This window comes from Mandrillus leucophaeus, unplaced genomic scaffold (genome assembly GCF_000951045.1).
Source record: "Mandrillus leucophaeus isolate KB7577 unplaced genomic scaffold, Mleu.le_1.0 Scaffold30, whole genome shotgun sequence".
NCBI classification, from domain to species: Eukaryota; Metazoa; Chordata; class Mammalia; order Primates; family Cercopithecidae; genus Mandrillus; species Mandrillus leucophaeus.
The window spans coordinates 1,466,440-1,484,826 of NW_012103143.1; the positions used below are offsets into that span (position 1 = coordinate 1,466,440).

General features: G+C 60.5%; 3 protein-coding genes across 4 annotated transcripts in view; 2 read left to right on the top strand and 1 right to left on the bottom strand.

Annotated features, from left to right (window-relative positions):
- Positions 1–17,500, bottom strand: part of PPP1CA (protein phosphatase 1, catalytic subunit, alpha isozyme) — a 21,739-nt gene extending 4,239 nt beyond the window's left edge. Inside the window, exon 1 of the mRNA XM_011986996.1 lies at positions 17,143–17,500. Coding sequence (XP_011842386.1) covers positions 17,143–17,272 — 130 coding nt within the window. The 5' untranslated portion in view covers positions 17,273–17,500. The remainder of the gene's footprint in view (positions 1–17,142) is intronic.
- Positions 1,631–7,920, top strand: TBC1D10C (TBC1 domain family, member 10C). 2 transcript variants are annotated; one of them, XM_011986994.1, is made up of 10 exons: positions 1,631–1,673; positions 1,835–2,070; positions 2,794–2,893; positions 3,257–3,364; positions 3,453–3,559; positions 3,761–3,875; positions 4,485–4,550; positions 4,685–4,874; positions 6,819–6,973; positions 7,249–7,920. In XM_011986994.1, the coding sequence occupies exons 2-10, from the start codon at positions 1,919–1,921 to the stop codon at positions 7,594–7,596; spliced, it is 1,341 nt and encodes a 446-aa protein (XP_011842384.1). In that variant the 5' UTR covers positions 1,631–1,673; positions 1,835–1,918; the 3' UTR covers positions 7,597–7,920. The 2 variants fall into 2 exon arrangements, with proteins under 2 accessions (XP_011842384.1, XP_011842383.1); XM_011986993.1 differs by having other exon boundaries at positions 1,635–1,673; positions 1,907–2,070.
- Positions 15,098–18,387, top strand: part of LOC105544465 (carnosine synthase 1-like) — an 8,277-nt gene continuing 4,987 nt past the window's right edge. Inside the window, 3 exon segments of the mRNA XM_011986992.1 lie at positions 15,098–15,419; positions 16,171–16,260; positions 16,496–16,938. Coding sequence (XP_011842382.1) covers positions 15,098–15,419; positions 16,171–16,260; positions 16,496–16,938 — 855 coding nt within the window.

Consider the following 18,387-nt stretch of genomic DNA (forward strand, 5'->3'; position numbering starts at 1 on the left):
CTCAAAGACAGCTACGGCTGAACTTTCAGCGCACTTTGGTCCTTGGGGCATGATAAATTAATATTTTCTTACAAGTCCCATAATTAGCTTTTTTTTTTTTTTTTTTTGAGACAGTTTTGCTCTGTCGCCCAAGCTGGAGTGCAGTGGCGCGACTTTGGCTCACTGCAACATTCGCTTCCCAGGTTCAAGGGGTTCTCCTGCCTCAGCCTCTGGAGTAGCTGGGATTGCAGGCGCGCGCCACTGCGCCTGGTTTTTGTGTGTTTAGCAGAGGTGGGGTTTCGCCATGTTGGCCAGGCTGGTCTTGAACTCCTAACCTCAAGTGATCCACTGGCCTTGACCTCCCAAAGTCCTGGGGGGGTTACAGGCGTGAGCCAACAAGCCTGGCCCCATAATTAGCTTTTGAGTAGCACAGTAATATTGCAGGGTGTGCACGTAAAAAGAATTACTGTATGAGCAGACATGGCTGGGTGCGGTGGCTCACGCCTGTAATCCCAGCGCTTTGGGAGGCTGAGGTGGGAGGATCGTTTGAAGTCAGGAGTTCAAGACCAGCCTGGCCAACATGGTGAAACCCCATCTCTCTAAAAATACAAAAAGTTAGCTGGGCATGATGGCAGCCGCCTGTAATCTCAGCTACTGGGGAGGCTGAGGCAGGAGAATCGCTTGAACTTGGGAGGCGGAGGTTGCAGTGGGCCTTGGCAAGGTGTCACCCCTAGCCGAGGTGACAGTGTGAGACTCTGTCTCAAAAAAAAAAAAAAAGGAGCAGACGATAAATTAACCTTAATTCTTGTTGGAACCCTGAGTTGGGTGCTTTACATGCCAGTAACCTCAGAACTGGAGGTGGGCCTGCCGTGGCGGCTTAGGCCTGTAATTCCAGCACTTTGGGAGGCTGAGGTGGGATGGTCTCTTGCGTCCAGCCTGGGCAACACGGCGAAACCTCATCTCAACAAAAAATACAAAAATTAGCTGGGCATGGTGGTGCACGCCTGCAGTCCCAGCTACTAGGGAGGCTGAGGCAGGAGGATCTCTTGAGACCAGGAGGTGGGGGTTGCAGTGAGCCCAGATCCTGCCATTACACTCCAGCCTGGGTGACACAGCATGACCCTCAAGAAACAAACACAAAGGCCAGGCGCGGTGGTTCATGCCTGTAATCCCAGCACTTTGGGAGGCAGAGGTGGGTAGATCACCTGAGGTCAGGAGTTTGAGACCAGCCTGGCCAATGTGGCAAAACCCTGTCTCTACTAAAAATACAAAAATTAGCCAGGCATGGTAGTGCATGTCTGTAGTTCCAGCTACTTGGAAGACTGAGGCAGGAGAATCACTTGAATCTGGGAGGTGGAGGTTGCAGTGAGCTGAGACCGTGCCACTGCACTCCAGCCTGGGCAACAGAGCAAGACTCTGTCTCAAAAGAAACAAACAAAAGAATTGGAGGTGGCCTGACCTCTGTGTCTAAGAGGCCTGGGCCCTCCACACCCAGCACAGGAACTCAAGCCTTCAGTCACTGGGGCCATGGGGAGGGTGGGAGGAGCCCACAGCTCAGGGGCACTGGGGCAGGCAGGAAGAGCCTCAGAGAGGAAGGGGTGACACCCCCCACCCTTGGGAGGGGCCCCCAGCGGTTGCTGAAGCTGTGTGAGGAGGAGGAGGAAGTGAGAGGAGGAGGTGAGGTGCCGCAGGAGGTGAGCTGGGCTGGTGGAGACAGAGGCTGGGCCTGGGGCTGGGTCTCCGGACAGAGCCCTGGCTTTTCTGTCAGGGCAGGGCCTAGCCCCCGCCCCCATAAAAGAGGAGACATAGTTGGCTTGGTGAGATACCCTGAAACCTCCCCACTCTCACCCCGCAGCCAGGCCCCAGGCGGGCCGGGAGTGGCCCCTCACACTGGTTCTCCCCACTTTCTCTGCCTGTGGCATTGAAGGCCCCGGGCACCATGGCCCAGGCCCTGGGGGAGGACCTGGTGCAGCCTCCCGAGCTGCAGGATGACTCCAGCTCTTTGGGGTCCGACTCAGAGCTCAGTGGGCCTGGCCCATATCGCCAGGCCGACCGCTATGGATTCATTGGGGGCAGCTCGGCAGAGCCAGGGTAAGGGGGCAGGGTGAGGGATGGTGGGATGCTGGGACAGAGGACGGGGGCTGAGGGCTGAATTCTGGAGGGAGGTCGGGAGGGTCTGGTGGTAGGGATTGGGAGGGGGACTCAGCCAGTAGCACCCGTCCGCAGGCGCCAGGTGGAACACTAAGGTGGGAAGGGTCGGGGAGGCCTCTGTACATCTCTTACCCCCAGCCTCCGAGGGTTCGCACCCACCACTGGGGCAGAACATCCTTCCCCTTTGAACCTCTGGCTCAGGAATCCCAGATCCGAATCACAGACCCATACCTCCTTCCCCCTTTCCCCAAGCTACAGACAGAAACACAAGTCCAGATATAGACAGAAACTTGCCCCAGGTCACACAGGAGATCAGACACAGACCCAGATTCAAACTCAGGACTCCGGGCTTCCAGTCCAGGGCTCTCTCCAGCCAGCTTCCCCTATGAATTGTGTCCCTGTCCTGGGTGACAGCCAATCAGCCCCTCCCCCAACACACACCCACTCACCCCTTCAATCTCCTGCTTCTGCCCACATTGCGGCCACATCCTTTCCTGTCCCCATGACAAGCATTGGCGGCTCCTGGGTCACAGGTCACCCCACAGGGCTCCCAGAGATCCCTAGGGCCAGGAGCTGGGTTCACCTGGGTAGCCTGGAGGGTGGCAGTGTGGGCCCTGGGTAACAGCTGCCCAGTGCCTGGATACCTGTGTCATGCCTTCCCAGGCCGGGCCACCCGCCTGCAGACCTCATCCGCCAGCGGGAGATGAAGTGGGTGGAGATGACCTTGCACTGGGAGAAAACCATGTCCCGGCGGTACAAGAAGGTGAGGGGCAGGGCAGGGGCACTACTGGCCCCCAGCAGTACAAGAAGGTGAGGGGGGCAGGGCAGGGGCACTACTGGCCCCCAGCAGTACAAGAAGGTGAGGGGGGCAGGGCAGGGGCACTACTGGCCCCCAGCAGTACAAGAAGGTGAGGGGGGCAGGGCAGGGGCCCCGTTGGCCTCCGTGGGTCATTCCTGTCTGCCTCGGCCCACATCTTGGCAAAATGTACTCACCCTGTGTCCCAGCACCTCCTGCCTTTGCTCCCTGCCACCCAAAGTGGGCCTCTGCCTGCTGATGAGCTGTGCCTGGGGTCTGCCAGCGGGAGCTATGGAGGCTGCCTAGTGGAGCCCTTGGCCTTGCCCACAGGTAAAGATGCAGTGCCGGAAAGGCATCCCGTCTGCCCTGCGTGCCCGGTGCTGGCCCCTGTTGTGCGGGGCCCATGTGTGCCAGAAGAACAGCCCTGGCACCTATCAGGTGAGAGAGTGGGCAGGGGCCCCAACTCCCCTACCCAGAGCCCCTCACCACACCAAACCCTCACACCCACCTTCCTGGCTACCCACAGGAGCTGGCAGAGGCCCCTGGAGACCCACAGTGGATGGAGACCATTGGCAGGGACCTGCACCGCCAGTTCCCCCTGCACGAGATGTTTGTGTCACCTCAGGGCCACGGGTACGAGGCCAGTGATACCCAGGGACCCCCAGCCCCACAAGCCCTGGGTGCTCCAGCCCACTTTCCCCAGCCCAGCTGTACAGTCTTGCATCTCAGGGGACCCAGCAAGGCCCAGGGAGGCTGAGACCTGGGCAGAGACCCCCAGAGGGTGGAGAAGGGGGTGCCTGCAGGACTGGCCCCTTATGGGGTCTTCCGGCACAGGCAGCAAGGGCTCCTGCAGGTGCTCAAGGCCTACACCCTGTATCGACCGGAGCAGGGCTACTGCCAGGCCCAGGGGCCTGTGGCTGCTGTGCTGCTCATGCACCTGCCCCCAGAGGTGAGTGACCTTGACCCCGCTCTGGGAACCCTAGTGACCTAGGCCCAGGGAACCCCATCCCCAGGAACTGCGGCCTCAGAAACCTGCGATCCTTGATTCCTGGACCCCGTCCTAGTGACCCAGGGCCTCATGACTGCCAGCCTCACAGACCTTCAAGCCTAATGACCTTGACTCCAGGAACCTGGGACCCTTGATCCCAACCTTGACCCCAGTCATCTAGGAATCTGGATATTATCACCTTGACCTCACGACTCCTGATTCTGAACTTGGGGACTGTGACCCCAACCCCAATGACCCCAGAAACCCAGGACTTGAACTTCGGGACACTCCCAACCTTTGGCCAGTGAACCCCAACCCTGTGACCTTCAAATCTAATACCATGAGCCCTGTGATTTCCAACACCCTAAACCCCTCAGCAGGCCCTGTCTTGGGCAGAGGGGGGTGCTTTCGGGAAGGGCTCCCAGGAACTGAGCAGGTTAGGAGTGGCCCTGAGTCCAGGCTCCTGCGGTGCCCAGGCCCTCCCCTTCACTCCTTCCCCTGTCCTGACTTCCCCTCTGTGGTCCCTTCTTTGGTGGGCACTTACAGGCCTGTGCCCTGCCCCTTCCCCAGGAGGCCTTCTGGTGCCTGGTGCAGATCTGTGAGGTCTACCTCCCCGGCTACTACGGGCCCCACATGGTGAGGGGCTGGCATGGGGAATGGAGGAGGGAGGGGCAGGAGCCCGGTGAGTGGGTGGGGGTCTGGGAACTGAGGGAGGTTGAGCCTGAGCTCTGGGGGTGGCGGTGCTGGCCTGCTGACGGACGTGGCCACAGGAGGCTGTGCGGCTGGATGCCGAGGTGTTCATGGCCCTGCTGCGGCGGCTGCTCCCGCACGTACACAAGCACCTGCAGCAGGTGGGCGTCGGGCCCCTGCTCTACCTGCCCGAGTGGTTCCTGTGCCTCTTCGCCCGCTCCCTGCCCTTCCCCACAGTGCTGCGTGTCTGGGATGCCTTCCTCAGTGAGGGTGAGTGGGGCAGCCAGTGGCTGGGGCAGGAGCCTTGGGGTATGGGTGGGTAGCTAGCTCACCAGCCCCGGAGTTCCCTTTTTGAGCCTCAAATCACAGGACTGGGTGTACCAAAGGTGATGGCCTGGTGTCTGGTGGTACATCACCTATCACCCATCACCCAGGCACCGCCTGGTGCAGAGCTGGGCCAGAGAGGCTTCCAGGGGAGGCAGATGGGGCAGGAGCTGGGCGATCACAGCACATGGAGGCCTGAGTGTCTCAGGGACAGTAGGAGGCGTTTCTCCCCGGAGCCCGCAGGCACCTGCTGCGTGCTCACTGGCTCCGGACGTGGATCTGCAGCTGGGAATCAAGTGATCGAGACCTTCATTCTGGCGCGGGTGGGGATGGGTGGCGACAGCAACCAAATTCACACAAGATATTTATAGATTGTCAGAAGTGCCATGAAGAAAATAAAACTAGGGATGTGACAGAGTGTCAGGGGAGCGCAGGGGCGATGGGTGCATTTAAGCTCCTTCTGGCTGCTCTGTGCAGGAGGAGGACTCCCAGGGGTGCCTGTGGAGGCCTGGGGCCAGAAAGGCCACTGTCCCCAGGGGCCAGGCTACAGTCCATGAAGGAGGGCGGGCTTGGAGCCGTGAAGCCAGAGAGGTGGAGGCTGGGGGCCAGGCCAAGAACAGGAGGGGAGTCGGAGCAGGGCCAAGCTGGACTCCCTGTGTCTTTGGGACTCCGCCTTGATACTGCCATCGGTAACCCACCTGCATTCTGTTCTATATGTGAGATCTGGAGGTTGCACCTTAAAACGTGGTAGAAATCAATCAGCATGCATACTGAATGCCTGTCGTGTGCTCGGCCGGCTTCCTGCCCTCCGCACAGTGGAGGACCATTGGCTGGCTTAGAGTTCTGGTCACAGGTGTCCAAGTCGCTATCCATGCAGTCACCTCCCAACTAGCCTCAGACCTCGAGAGCAGGGCTGGGCAGAGCTGGGCAGGGCCTGACCTGCCCGCCTGAGAGCAAACACTACACAGGCTCCCTTTATCAGAAGGACGATAGCATGAGTAGTGATTGTTTCTTGACAGTCACCATCATCACTCAATCTTGCCGGTCCCCTGGTGTCTCTTCTCAGATCAGAGGCTGCCAGGAAAGGATTCTGAGGCTCCAGGACTAGCCCAAGCTTGCATTGTGGGGAGTGCACCAAGTGCTATGCTCCTAGCTTAGGGGAGAGCAGTTCTGCCTAGGATCTTTCTAGAATCAGAGGGTCACAGATCCAAGCTGGAAAGGCCCTTAAAGGGCTCCACCTGACCTTTCCTCATGGAGATGAGCAAGCTGAGGCCCAGGGAGGGCTTGGTGTGAAGGCATCAGTAGCCCCGGGCTCCTGGCAGGAAGCTGGTGGCTTGGAGAGGACTGGAGCCTTGGGGTGTGGGCAGGGAGCTAGCTCCCCAGCTCCGGGGTTCCCTTTTGGAGCCTCGAGTCATAGGACCAGGTGTGCTGAAGGTGATAGTCCTGTGCCTGGTGGCACATCACCTGTCACCCGAATGCCGTCTGGGGTAGGAGCTGGGTGATCATAGCACATAGAGGCCTGACCGGCTCAGGGAGGGTAGGAGGTGTCCTCCCCAGAGCCCACAGGCACTTGCTGGCTCCAGATGTGGATGGCATCTGATTATCAAGCGATTGAGACCTTCATTCTGGCGGGGGTGGGGATGGGAGGTGACAGTAACCAAATTCACAAGATACTAACTCTTCCCCAAAGCATCTGTGGCTCTTGAGGCCGACTTGACCAGTGCAGCGGGCTGTGTCGCCCAAAATGCAACTCTACCCTCTGTCATTGTACCTGAACTGGGGGGGGCACAGCTGCAGGAGAGTGGCGGGCACATGGCTGAGGGCAGGTTTGGGTGCAGAACTGTGGAGGGGCAAGGCCGGCCTCCCAGTGAGTGAGCCTCCGGCCTGCAGGTGCCAAGGTACTGTTCCGTGTGGGGCTGACATTGGTGCGCCTGGCGCTGGGCACTGCAGAGCAACGAGGGGCCTGCCCTGGCCTCCTGGAGACACTCGGAGCCCTTCGAGCCATCCCCCCCGCACAGCTGCAGGAGGAGGCCTTCATGTCACAGGTGGGTGCCCCCGCCTCTCCTCGGACTTGCCCAGCCCCTGCTGCATGGGGGAAACTGAGTCCCAGGGCAGGAACCCAAAGCGAGAACGGGGACTTAGTTTCTGTCCCCTGAGCTTCAGAGAACACGAAAACCCGAGGCTTCCAGTGGCTTTCTGTGGCTCCTCAGCGAGGCTGTCTGTCAGCCCCTCAGTCCTCAGCCACTTCCTGGGCTGGGGACCTCAGTTTCCTGTTCCTGCCTTGAGGCCGGGCAAACGCAGCACCAACTGCTCCCCACAGGTGCACAACGTGGTGCTGTCAGAGCGGGACCTGCAGCGGGAGATCAAGGCCCAGCTGGCCCAGCTGCCCGATTCTGCGCCGGGGCCCCCGCCCCGGCCACAGGTCCGCCTCGCTGGGGCCCAAGCCATCTTCGAGGCCCAGCAGCTGGCAGGGGCACGACGAGGCGCCAAGCCTGAGGTGCCTCGGATTGTGGTGCAGCCCCCAGAGGAGCCCAGACCACCACGGCGGAAACCCCAGACCCGCGGCAAGACTTTCCATGGGCTCCTGACTCGGGCCCGGGGCCCCCCCATCGAGGGGCCTCCCAGGCCCCAACGAGGCTCCACCTCCTTCCTGGACACCCGCTTCTGAGAGGACCATGGACTCAGTGTTCCCCAGTCTCAATTGCCTGATGGCTGATGCCAGCCCTGCAAATGGGCACCGCACTTTACTCTTGGGACTCGGCTTCCTTCCAGGCAAGGACCAGGCGGTGGGGGAGGAGGAGGTCCTCCGTGGTACATACTGGGTCAGGCACTAGCATGGAGGAGGGTCACAGAGTGGGGCACCTGAGGACTCATGGAACCGTCCTGGTGCCCAGGCCCTCCCAAGTACCAAAGCCGGCACCATAGGAGTCAGGGAAGGGGTTGGCTGGGTGAAGGGACCCCAGAGGGCTCCAGGAATAAAATCTTTTTGAACTTGGATCTTCAGATCTTCAGAGCCTTGGATGGCGCTGGATCAAATGCCCTCCTCCCAACCCCAGACAGACAGCCCCTTCCCCTCCTCCCTCACCTGCCCTTCCCAGCCCTGCCCTCTCCTGGTCCTGCCCTGGGGACACACTGAGGCTGCCCACTGGCAGCTGGGGAAGGTGTTTACATAAATAAGAGCCAATTGAAAGTTACCCTGCCCCAGCGTCTGGGGACAGGAGTGGCTTTTGCACCTGCAGGAGAAGGGCGCCCCAGTGGACGGCGAGTCCAGGAGTTCTACCCCCTTTTCTGCCCTCCTTCCCCTCCCTCCAGGGTGGTTCAGAACTCGCTGGGATGGGGGACTCTAACCCAAGTCCTCCCCGCACCCATGGTCCTGGTCACATCTGTCAAAGGGACCCAGGCAAGAACAAAGGCCTAGTGTGCCGCGGACAAAGGAGAAAGGTCCCGCCAGCCCTCGCCCCTCCCTGATCCCTGTGTCTACCCCCTCGGGACCGCCACCATGGAAACCCCCTCCCACACTCACTAATAGCCCCTGTGGGTGCCTAGGACTTGAGCCATCGCCAGGGCAACAGGGCTGGTTCCGACACAGGCGTGTGTCCCGCAGTGCCCGTTCCCAAGTGCCCGCCTCTCAATGGGGAACACGGCAGGACTCCACATGGATGGGAGGCATCTGCAGGCTCGGGCTCCACAGGTGGTCATTGGGTGGGGTGTCAGTGGAGTCACCTGTCGGACTCTGGGTTTGGAATGTTCTTGCGACAGGGCCACAGGCTGCATCTATGTGGCAAGTGCCAGGTCCTGGGTCCTGGGCAGACCTGTCCTACTCCCAAGGAGCCTACCCCCTGGAATAGGGAATCATGGTGGCCCAGACCCTTATCTGTCATTTATCTGGGGGAAACTGAGGCTCAGGAGCAGGAACTTGCAGAAAGCCTTACTATCCATGGCAGACCCAAGGTTTACCCCTGCCCCGACCACTGGCAGCTCCCCGCCAGGCAGCCCCCTGGGAGTGCTGTCTCCTTCTCCTTCCCCACCCCACCCCCAATCCCGCACCAGCCTGTGTGTGTGGAGGAGGCAACAGTCGGACTCCTGTGCGTTAGAGAGCGCTCCAGAGCCTCCTCCGCCCACTCCTCCTCACCCCGCTGGGGTGCCTGCAACTTAGTAATAGCCTCCTTACCTGTAGTTTACAAAACCCTTTCCCAGACACCCCCTGCCAGACCCTCTCTCTGCAGGTGGCCCCCGATATCCCTGTTAGAGACACAGAGGCTCAGTGAGGACAAGGACCTCACCCAGGCCCACAGTGAAAGGCAGAGCCGGCTGGAATGCAGAGGCAAGGCTCTGTGCTGTGTAGACTATGCCTTAGCCTTAGACGATGAGTGTCTTGGAATCTCAGGCACTGTAGCAGGCAGGGTGGCCGGGGTCAGGGGGCACTTGTCCCTGAAGTCTACTTGGGAGCTCCCCACCCTCCACAGTTCAGCTCTTCGCCTGGGAGAATAGGGGAGCAAGGTGCAGCAGCCTCAGCACTGGGCCGAGGGTCTGTCATGAGCCTGCGGGAGCACGGTGGCAGTGGTTCACCCTGGACACAGACCCTAGGAGCAGGTGGTCTCCGGCAGGGCCCCTCTAGCTGGGGCTCAGTCACTGCCTTTCCTACGCAGAAGACTGTTTTCTGGGCAGCCCTTCTGTAGGTTTCCTTATCAGCCATCTGCATGGGAGCCCTAGCTCATGGGTCGGACAGAAGAGGACCAGTGCTGTCCCGGCGTGAACCCTCGCACACATGCGTTCTCACAGGCTCTCCTCCGCAGGGCTGCGCCGGCCCCCACAGCACCTTTTTGACAGCTAAGGAAAGATGTCTCTCCTCCAGGCAACATGCAGCCTCACCAGAGTGCACGGTGTAGCAGAGTGGGGCATGACCTCTCACCCAGGTGCCTCTGTGCAGTGAGCAGCCGACACAAACATGCTCAGAGAACCTAGAAAGTCCCTACAGATCTGCCTGGAAAGGGGCTCAGAGAAGGGAAGCGAAGCATCGGAGGGCACGCAGTGTGTGGGGACAGGAGCTGGGAGGGCCCTGGCATGTCTGTCAGCCTGTCTCAGAGTGGTGCATGCAGACTGGACACGAGCTGGGACATGCAAAGGAGTGGATGGGGGGCAAATGGGTGCCTGCCATGGATTGGGGGGACCCACGGTCTCCATCTTGCACTGCCACCCACTTGAGGTTCCCTGAATTCCTACACTGTTCCAGGCTCCCAGAGGGGTCAGACTTGGACTCCCTGACATGGGAAAGGCCCTTTCTCCTTCTCTGAGCCTCAGTATTCTCCCGTGGATAATGGGATTATAACAGCCTCCACCCCAGCCTCAAGAGTGCTCTCCCAGCTCATGATGGTGATGATGACTGTTCAGTCCAGCTGCGCAGCAGCCAAAGCACTCCCGCTCCTCACCCCACCCCTGCCTGACTTGGCTCCGCCTCAGGTGATGTCCAGGCTTTCCTGGCAGGGGCAGAGCAGAACCACCCTGCCCACCTGCCTGCCCCAAGTCCCAGGGCCCTGAGCTTGGGCTGCAGCTGCCCAACTCTGATTTTCCTCCGTGTCCACAAGGCAAAAGCCAGTGCAGCCAGGGACCAGCCAGGGTGGCCTGGGAGAGGGCACACCACACAGCTCTCCGTGCGGGCACGCACGTATTCTGGTAGAAGATCCCAGCTCTGCCTCTCACTAGCTGTGTGACCTTGGGCAAGTCACACGACCTCTCTGAGTCTCATAATTGCTCCCTTGCATGTGAAGTGTTAAGCCTGGGCTAAGTGTGCACTGTATCCCCATTTGAAGATGAGAAAACTGAGTCCCCGGGGCTGCAGAGCTTGTTAAATTTGTTGTTACGTGTCAAAAACTCATGCTCTTTGGATCACACCCAGGCCCCACCGTGGGACCCCATGGGCGCTCAGGCCACCCAGGCAGCAAGGGATTGGGTCTCCTGGGGTGGCTGTACCTCATTCCTGGAGCCTAGGCCAGCTGCTGGGAGGGCTGCATGTGGGCCTGGAAGTTGTGTGGGGAATGTGGGCTGGGCTAGGCACCCTGGAGAAGCCATTTCCGCTCTCTGCCAACCCCTCCAGTGGTAGACAGGGATGTATCTGCACAGACTGCCCTGTTTATGTTGCAGAAAGGGTCCAACAGCTGTCATCTCTGTCCCTGATGTGTGTGGGCCCCTCAGTGCTCTCCCCCAGGCCAGGAGGCTCTCAAGGACAGCCAGGGCTCAATGTGTCCAGCTCTGAGACAGGTAGGGAGAGGGAATGACTGGGGACTGTGAGGGGGCGGAATCAGAGCCATGGGCTGCCCTGCCTGGGAGAGGGGAAGCAGCCCCATTCTAGGCTGGGGAGACTGAGCTTCAGATCACAAAGGGGAGGGGCCCAGGTCCCACAGCCAGAGCTAGGATTGAAACCCACTGGTAGGACACACTCCAGGAGAGGGTGTGAATCTTTGGTTGTGCTTCTGTGGGTGAATTGTGGCTGTGACCCAGGTCTCTTGGGGTAGCTTCTGTGGTTGTTTGGGTGGGTGCACTTGGGTGTGAGTATGTGTGTCTTGGGGAGATTGTAGCTTCAACTCCGGGTGTGAAGTCGACCTAGGTGGGTGTTGATGAGCAGAGCAGATTTCTTTTCCTTCTTTCTTTTCTTTTTTCTTTTTAAAGAGATGGGGGGCTGGGCACGGTGGCTCACACCTGTAATCCCAGCACTTTGGGAGGCTGAGGCGAGCAGATCACGAGGTCAGGAGATTGAGACCATCCTGGCCAACATGATGAAACCCCGTCTCCACTAAAAATACAAAAATTAGCTGGGTGGACTGGGCACAGTGGCTCATGCCTGTAATCCTAATGCTTTGGGAGGCTGAGGCAGGTGGATCACCTGAGGTCGGGAGTTCGAGACCAGCCTGACCAACATGGAGAAACCCTGTCTCTACTAAAAATACAAAGTTAGCCGGGTATGGTGGCGCATGCCTGTAATCCCAGCTACTCCAGCCTGGGCAACAAGAGCGAAACTCCTCCCCCCGACAAAAAAAAAGTAGCTGGGTGTGGTGGCTCGCACCTGTAGTCCCAGCTACTTGGGGGGCTGAGGCAGAAGAATCACTGGACCCGGGGAGGCGGAGGTTGCAGTGAGCCAAGATCGTGCCACTGTACTCCAGCCTGGTGACAAAACAAGACTCTGTCTAAAAAAAAAAAAAAAAAAAAAAAAAAAAAATGGGATAGGGTCAAAAAAAGAGATAGGGTCTTGGCTGGGCACAGTGGCTCATACCTGTATTCTCAGGACATTGGGAGGCCGAGGCAGGCGGAGCACCTGAAGTCAGGAGTTCAAGACAAGCCTGGCCAACATGGCGAAACCCGGTCTCTACTAAACACACAAAAGTTAGCCAGGCATGGTGGCTTGTGCTTGTAATCCCAGCTACTCGGGAGGCTGAGGTAGGAGAATCACTTGAGCCTGGGAGGTGGAGGTTGCAGTGAGCTGAGATCACGCCACTGCACTCCAGCCTGGGCGACACAGTGAAACTCTGTCTCACAAAAACAAAAACAAAAACAAAAAAAAAGAGAGAGATAGAGATAGGGTCTCACTGTATTGCCAGGCTGGAGTGCAGTGGCACAACCAGGACTCACTGTGGTCTCGACCCCTGGGGCTCAGGTGATCTTCCCACCTCAGCCTCCCAAGTAGCTGGGATTATTACAGGCCCACACCACCTCAACCAGCTAGTTTTAAAATGTTTTTTTTTTTTTTTTTTTTTTTTTTTTGCTATGCTGCCCAGGCTGGTTGCAAACTCCTGGGTTCAAGCAATCCTCCTGCCACAGGCTCCCAAAGTTCTGGGATTATAGGCAGCCACCACACCAGAAGAGACTGGATCTTATAGACATCCTGGCCCCTGTGTGCAAGTCCACTGGGCCCAGAAGTGAGGAGGAGGCTGCACAGATGTGCAGAGACCCTGGCCCAGGAGGGCCTCTCTGGGAGAACGTGCAATAGGGCAGAGCGCCGGCGGCTGGGACAGAAAGCTGCAGGGCCGGGAGCTCCGGCCTCTATCCAAAGGTAGAGCTCAGGGCTGTGTGCCCCAGGCTGCTCTCCCGGGCACACCACCCCTAAGGGCGGGCCCTTGTACCAGTCTCTGCCCGCTCCGGCTCTCCCCGCCCCTCCTTTCCATCTCTTCTCCACGGTGGCCTTCCTCTTTCTTCACAGCCCTAAGTCTGTGACCCCCGACGACAGTCCCTGTTCATCTGCACCTGGCCCTCTGTCGGGACTTCCTCTGTGTCTCTAAAGACCTCCGTCTCTCCTTGCCTGCTCCGTGCCCTCCTCCTGCCGGGTTCGTGTCCTGCCCCACGCCCCCAGGTCTGGGACGTTTTCGTGGCGGGTGGGGCAGGCACGTTCCTGGCGGGTCCCTATCGGTCCCTGACGGTCCGTCCGCCCCGCGCCGCCCCCGCCGGGCACTGGGCATGCCCCAGGCGTTTCTATATAAAGCGGCGCCGCTTGGGCCCGGCGCTGTGCCACTGCCACCGCCGTCGCCGCTGCATCCTGCCCGGTCCGAGTCCGCCCACCACGCCCGCCCAGCCACTACCGCCGCCAGGTACCCAGGCTCCGGCCCCGCCCCGGGAGAGCCAGGGAGGGGGGCGGCCGGGGCAGGAGTCGCGGGGACGAGAACCCTGCGCGCCCGCGCTACGCGGCGGGACCCTCGACGCTACTCTCCCCACCCCCGGGACCTGGCGCCCCCCACTCCCCCCGCACTGGAGGGGCAGAGCCGAGCCGGGACCCTAGGGCAGGAAGGACCTGTGAGCGCGTTGGGGCAGGAGCCACTCGGTCTGGGCAGCAGAAATCCCTCCCCATCTTCGGGGTGGGGGTGGGGCGGTCTTGGCCTTTCTCTGCAGGGACAGGTGTTGGCCACCTCTCCACTCCCAAAGTCTAGGGGCTGGAAGGCCAGGCAGGGACCTGGATGCCCTGACTCCTTCATCTCTCTGTCCCTCTGTCTCTGCCATCAGTCTTTCAGCCACTCCACCCACGAGATGGTGAGTCTCCTGCCGTCCCTCCCCCACAAGGCCCAAGTCCCTGGGCAGAGAGAGGGCCCAGAGGACAGCAGGCAGCACCCAGGACCTAAGCCTGGGGGTTGCCCCATGCAGAGAGCTTAGACCCACGACCAGCTCCCCCACCCCCACCCTGCAGCTGCGTCCTGGGAGGTGGGCACTCTTAGTGCCCTGTGACAGTCATTCATTCCACGGCCCCTCAGGGAGCTCACCTTCTACGAGAGGGCACAGAGGCTCTGGCCCTGGCAAACTGGGATTCAAGCCCAGGTGTGAGGCCTAGTCCTCTGCCATCTGGGCCACAGCACACCATCTCCCAACAACCAAGAGATTCTCTTCGTCCCAGCCTCATCAGCCCCCAGGGGATGGGACAGGGCAGGCACCAGGCAACAAGGCCCAAAGAGACCTCATAACTTGCTCAAGGTGGCTGAGCCTGTCCCCTGGAGGACAGACCCAGCAGGCAGGCCTGTTCAGGCCTGGGGACTGCAAAGAACAAGAATTCCATTCACACGGAGCCTCCCAGCAGCCCCCATATGGGGTGCACCAGCCTCAGAGAGGGGAGGGACATTAGGTTTCATCCAAAGAAAGCATTTCCATGACTCAAAATATCTGCAAAGAGGGGTCCCAGCCCTCCCCCTCCTAATGTCTAGCCCAGGGCTGGGCACACAGTAGGGCTTCAAGGCCTACGTGGGGATGACAGGGAATCACATTTAGGTGTCAGCACACTCCATGCTGGGTCATGAGAGAGAAATAAGCCACCCCAGAGTGATGGCTGGGTTCGTTCGTTCATTCACCTGCTCTTCGGTCAACAAACATTTACTGAGCAGTGGCTGTGTGCCAGGCACGGTTTAGGTGCTGGGGTTGCCTCCATGAACAAAACAAACAGAAACCTCTGCTGCTGTGAAACAAGCTAAGGCGGAGCCCAGCGTGGGGGCACGGGGGGTGCTGGTCGGCAGGACACTGCTTCCTGCCATTCCTCCAGGGGCACCACACAGACAGTTGACAAAGCACTCCCACCATCGCGTTCCCATGAATGCGCCTTCACCCCCAACACAGGCCTTTCCTCTCCTAGTCCCCGGGACGGTGTCAGCCCTGAACACAGCCCAGGCTGGGAGAGTGGGGGCCTTACACCCTTGGGTGACTTAATGTGACCACTGGCCCATCCTGCCCAAGATCCACCACTTCTGCCCTCTCAGCTCTCCCTGGATCCATCTGGTCCCGAGTGGGATTGCCCACTGGGCTCCAAGGACCTGGAGGATGAGGGCCCCTGGGGAGGGGGCTCTGGCCTGCCGCCCACAGGCTGCTTCCCTGGCTCCTGGCGCCAGGACGTGGGCCTGGACTGCAAGGGATCCCCCGAGGGGACCGAGGCCCGGGCCTGGACTGTCTACTACTACAGCCTCCTGCAGAGCTGCCTGCAACAAGCTGGCCTTCCGGAGACCCAGGACCGCAGCCAGGCGCCCCGCACAGGTGCCCAAGGGCTCCCTGGAGGGGGGCACCCCTGGGGGCAGGGAGGGGCCCCCAGCCCAGTCTGCTTCCTCGTCCATGTCAAGGTCAGCCCCTTCCCCCAGGCTCTGGTTCGGTCTGAAGGCAGGAAAGGCACAGCTAGTTGGCCTAGGGTAGGCAAACATTGTTTGCAAGGGCATCTGGCACCAGTGAGGTCAAGGATTGGGCTCTCTGCCCTCACCCCCTCCCCAAAAAGACCCAGCCCTGGGATTGGGAAACTGTTGTGTGGCACTGAAGCTTCTAGAGAAAGGTCTTGGGAGCTGCGGCAGAGGCAGCTCAGCAGCTGAGACCCCCCGGACTCCTCCCCTTCTGCCCCTCCCACGCCTGTTGTGTATACAGATTTTGTGTGGACAGACGGTTCGCAGGTAGAATACCTGAGAATCACAGACTCGGTCCCATTGTACAAACTGGGAAACAGGGGCTTGGAGGAACACTGACTCCTCCGAGGTCACACAGAAAGTCAGAGCTCAGGCTAGAACCCAGGTCTCCAGTCACCCAGCCTGCAGCGCTTCTGGAACAACTGCAGAAAGGGGGGGCCCGTCTCACAGGGCAGGACTGGTGGGCACGTCCACTCCCTGTCTGGCCCCTGTCTCGTCCGATTCCTGGGAAAACTCTGGGGGCCCAGGGTGAGGCCATGGGTGTGGAGGTGGTGGAAGGTGGGCAGACAGACAACAAGGGCGCCCCTGGTGAGCTGGGCCATGTTCTCTTTCCCGAGGCTGTCCTGGGGCGGAGGTGACCTTGTGCGTTCTGGGCTCCCCCAGCACCTTTCTGCCTGTGCTGCTGGAGGGTGGGGTCCAGAGCCCGGGTGAGTGTGTGCTCAAGTTTCCCCATCCCCTTCTACAGAAAGGGCAGCCCTGCCCTGGCCCAGCTACATCCCAAAATACCCGCCAACCCTGGCAACTCCCTGCATTCCACTGGAGCAGCTGCCATGCCGAGTGGGGTTGGGTTCTGGGATCAGCTGCCCCCACTCCGCTACCCAGGGGCCCGGGCATGGGCCATCAAGCCTTCCCTGGCCAGCCACTTGCCTTCTTTGCCCACAGGAAACATGCTCCTTTGCCTGTCCCCTGCTTGGTTGATGAAGGTGCCAGCACCTGGGCAGCCGGGTGAGGCAGCCCTGCTGGTCCTCAAGGCTGTGAGCTTCCACCCTGGGGGCCTGACATTCCTGGATGACTTTGTCCCCCCACGCCGTGCCACCTACTTTCTGGCAGGCCTGGGTCTGGGGCCCAGCCGGGGCCGAGAGGCAGCAGAGCTCGCCCGTGACCTGACCTGCCCCACAGGAGCTTCAGCTGAGCTGGCCCGGCTGCTGGAGGACCGGCTGCTGACAAGGCAGTTGCTGGCCCAGCAGGGTGGTGTGGCTGTGCCAGCGACCCTGGCATTCACTTACAAGCCGCCAGGGCTGCTGCGTGGAGGGGATTCCAGCCCAGGGCTACGGCTGGTGGAGCTGAGTGGCAAAGAGGGCCAAGAGACGCTGGTGAAAGAGGAAGTGGAGGCTTTTCTGCGCTCCGAGGCCCTGGGTGATGTCCTGCAGGTAACAGGCTCTTGTCCACCCTGAGGTCTGTACAGATGCCAGCAGGAGGGGACCCAGGCACGGCTACCAAGTCTGGCTGGGAAGGTGTCCCTACCTCTTAGCCCTGCCACTGCCCCATCTCTAGGGCAATCCCCTGCCCTTTTGCCTCAGTTTACTCACCGGCTCCTGTGGTGGAAGCGCCCCACCCTGCAGTACCTGCGGTGGCGTCCAGGAGGCCCCTTTCCCCTCCTTGCTGCAGGTGGCTGTGAAGCTCAGTGGCTGGCGCTGGCGGGGGCGGCAGGCATTGCATCTGCACCCACGGGCAGAGCTGGGTGCAGTGGTGAACACAGTGCTGGCACTGCTGGAGAAGCTGGAGGAGGAGGAGAGTGTCCTGGTGGAGGCTGTGTACCCACCTGTCCAGCTGCCCTGCTCAGGTGAGAGTCACCTGGGCTGGCCAGGGGTGGGAGCTTGGTGTGGCCTTCTGGCCACTCTGTGCTGGCCTTAGACCTCTTTGTCTTCCCCCAGATGGTCCTTCACCTGGCCCTGGCCTGGCCGTGCGAATCTGTGCTGTGGTGTGTCGGACACAGGGTGATAGGCCACTGCTGAGCAAGGTGAGTGTGGCCCAGGCCCAGGTTGTGACCCTGCCTGCCACACCCCAGTCCAGTCCCAGTGGTTTGCCAAGGGCCCCTGAGCCGTCTCTGGGCAGAGAGGACAAAATCCTTAGAGGGATCGAAGTTGCCTCTGGGGAAACTACTGGGTCTGACCCGTCTTCACTTTCCTGTAACCCTTCCAGAACCCCTCCCACACCGAGAGCCCCTGCCCCTGTGCTCAGCCCCACGCTGGGTAGTACCAGGGCCCAGGGGGCTGAACTGTCTTTCCAGAGGGTCTTGCCCACCTAGAGGCTGACCCAGGGCTTCCTGATAAACCTCTAGTGCCTGCAGCCCTTCAGGAGGGGCCTCTAAGCTGGGGAGTTCAGGAAGGCTTTTAGGGACCCTACTGGGTACCCAGCTCTAGGCTACACTGAGAGGGAGAGATTCGACCCTGCCCTCAGGGAGCTCCAGTGGGGTAGGGGAGAGGGGAGATGCTAGGACGGCGCACACCAGGGTGGCCCATGCCCTCAGGGCTGCAGGAGCCATCCTGGAGCGGGACGCCAGCTGGGCCTGGAAGCCTGGGTAGAATCCCTGGAGGGGTCTGGGGACCAGATGGGGAGTGGCAGGTATATCTCGCGTGCAATTTAAGACATGCTGGAGGACGGGGCTTCTTGAATGTCCAGTGAGGGGTCTGGTCTGAATCTTGGCACAAGGGGGTGGGGGTGTGCATGGGGGGCAGGAGTGTGTGGGCCTCCCTCTGAGCCGCCCCCTGCCCAGGTGGTGTGCGGCGTGGGCCGCGGAGACCGGCCTCTACGGCACCACAACTCCCTGCCGA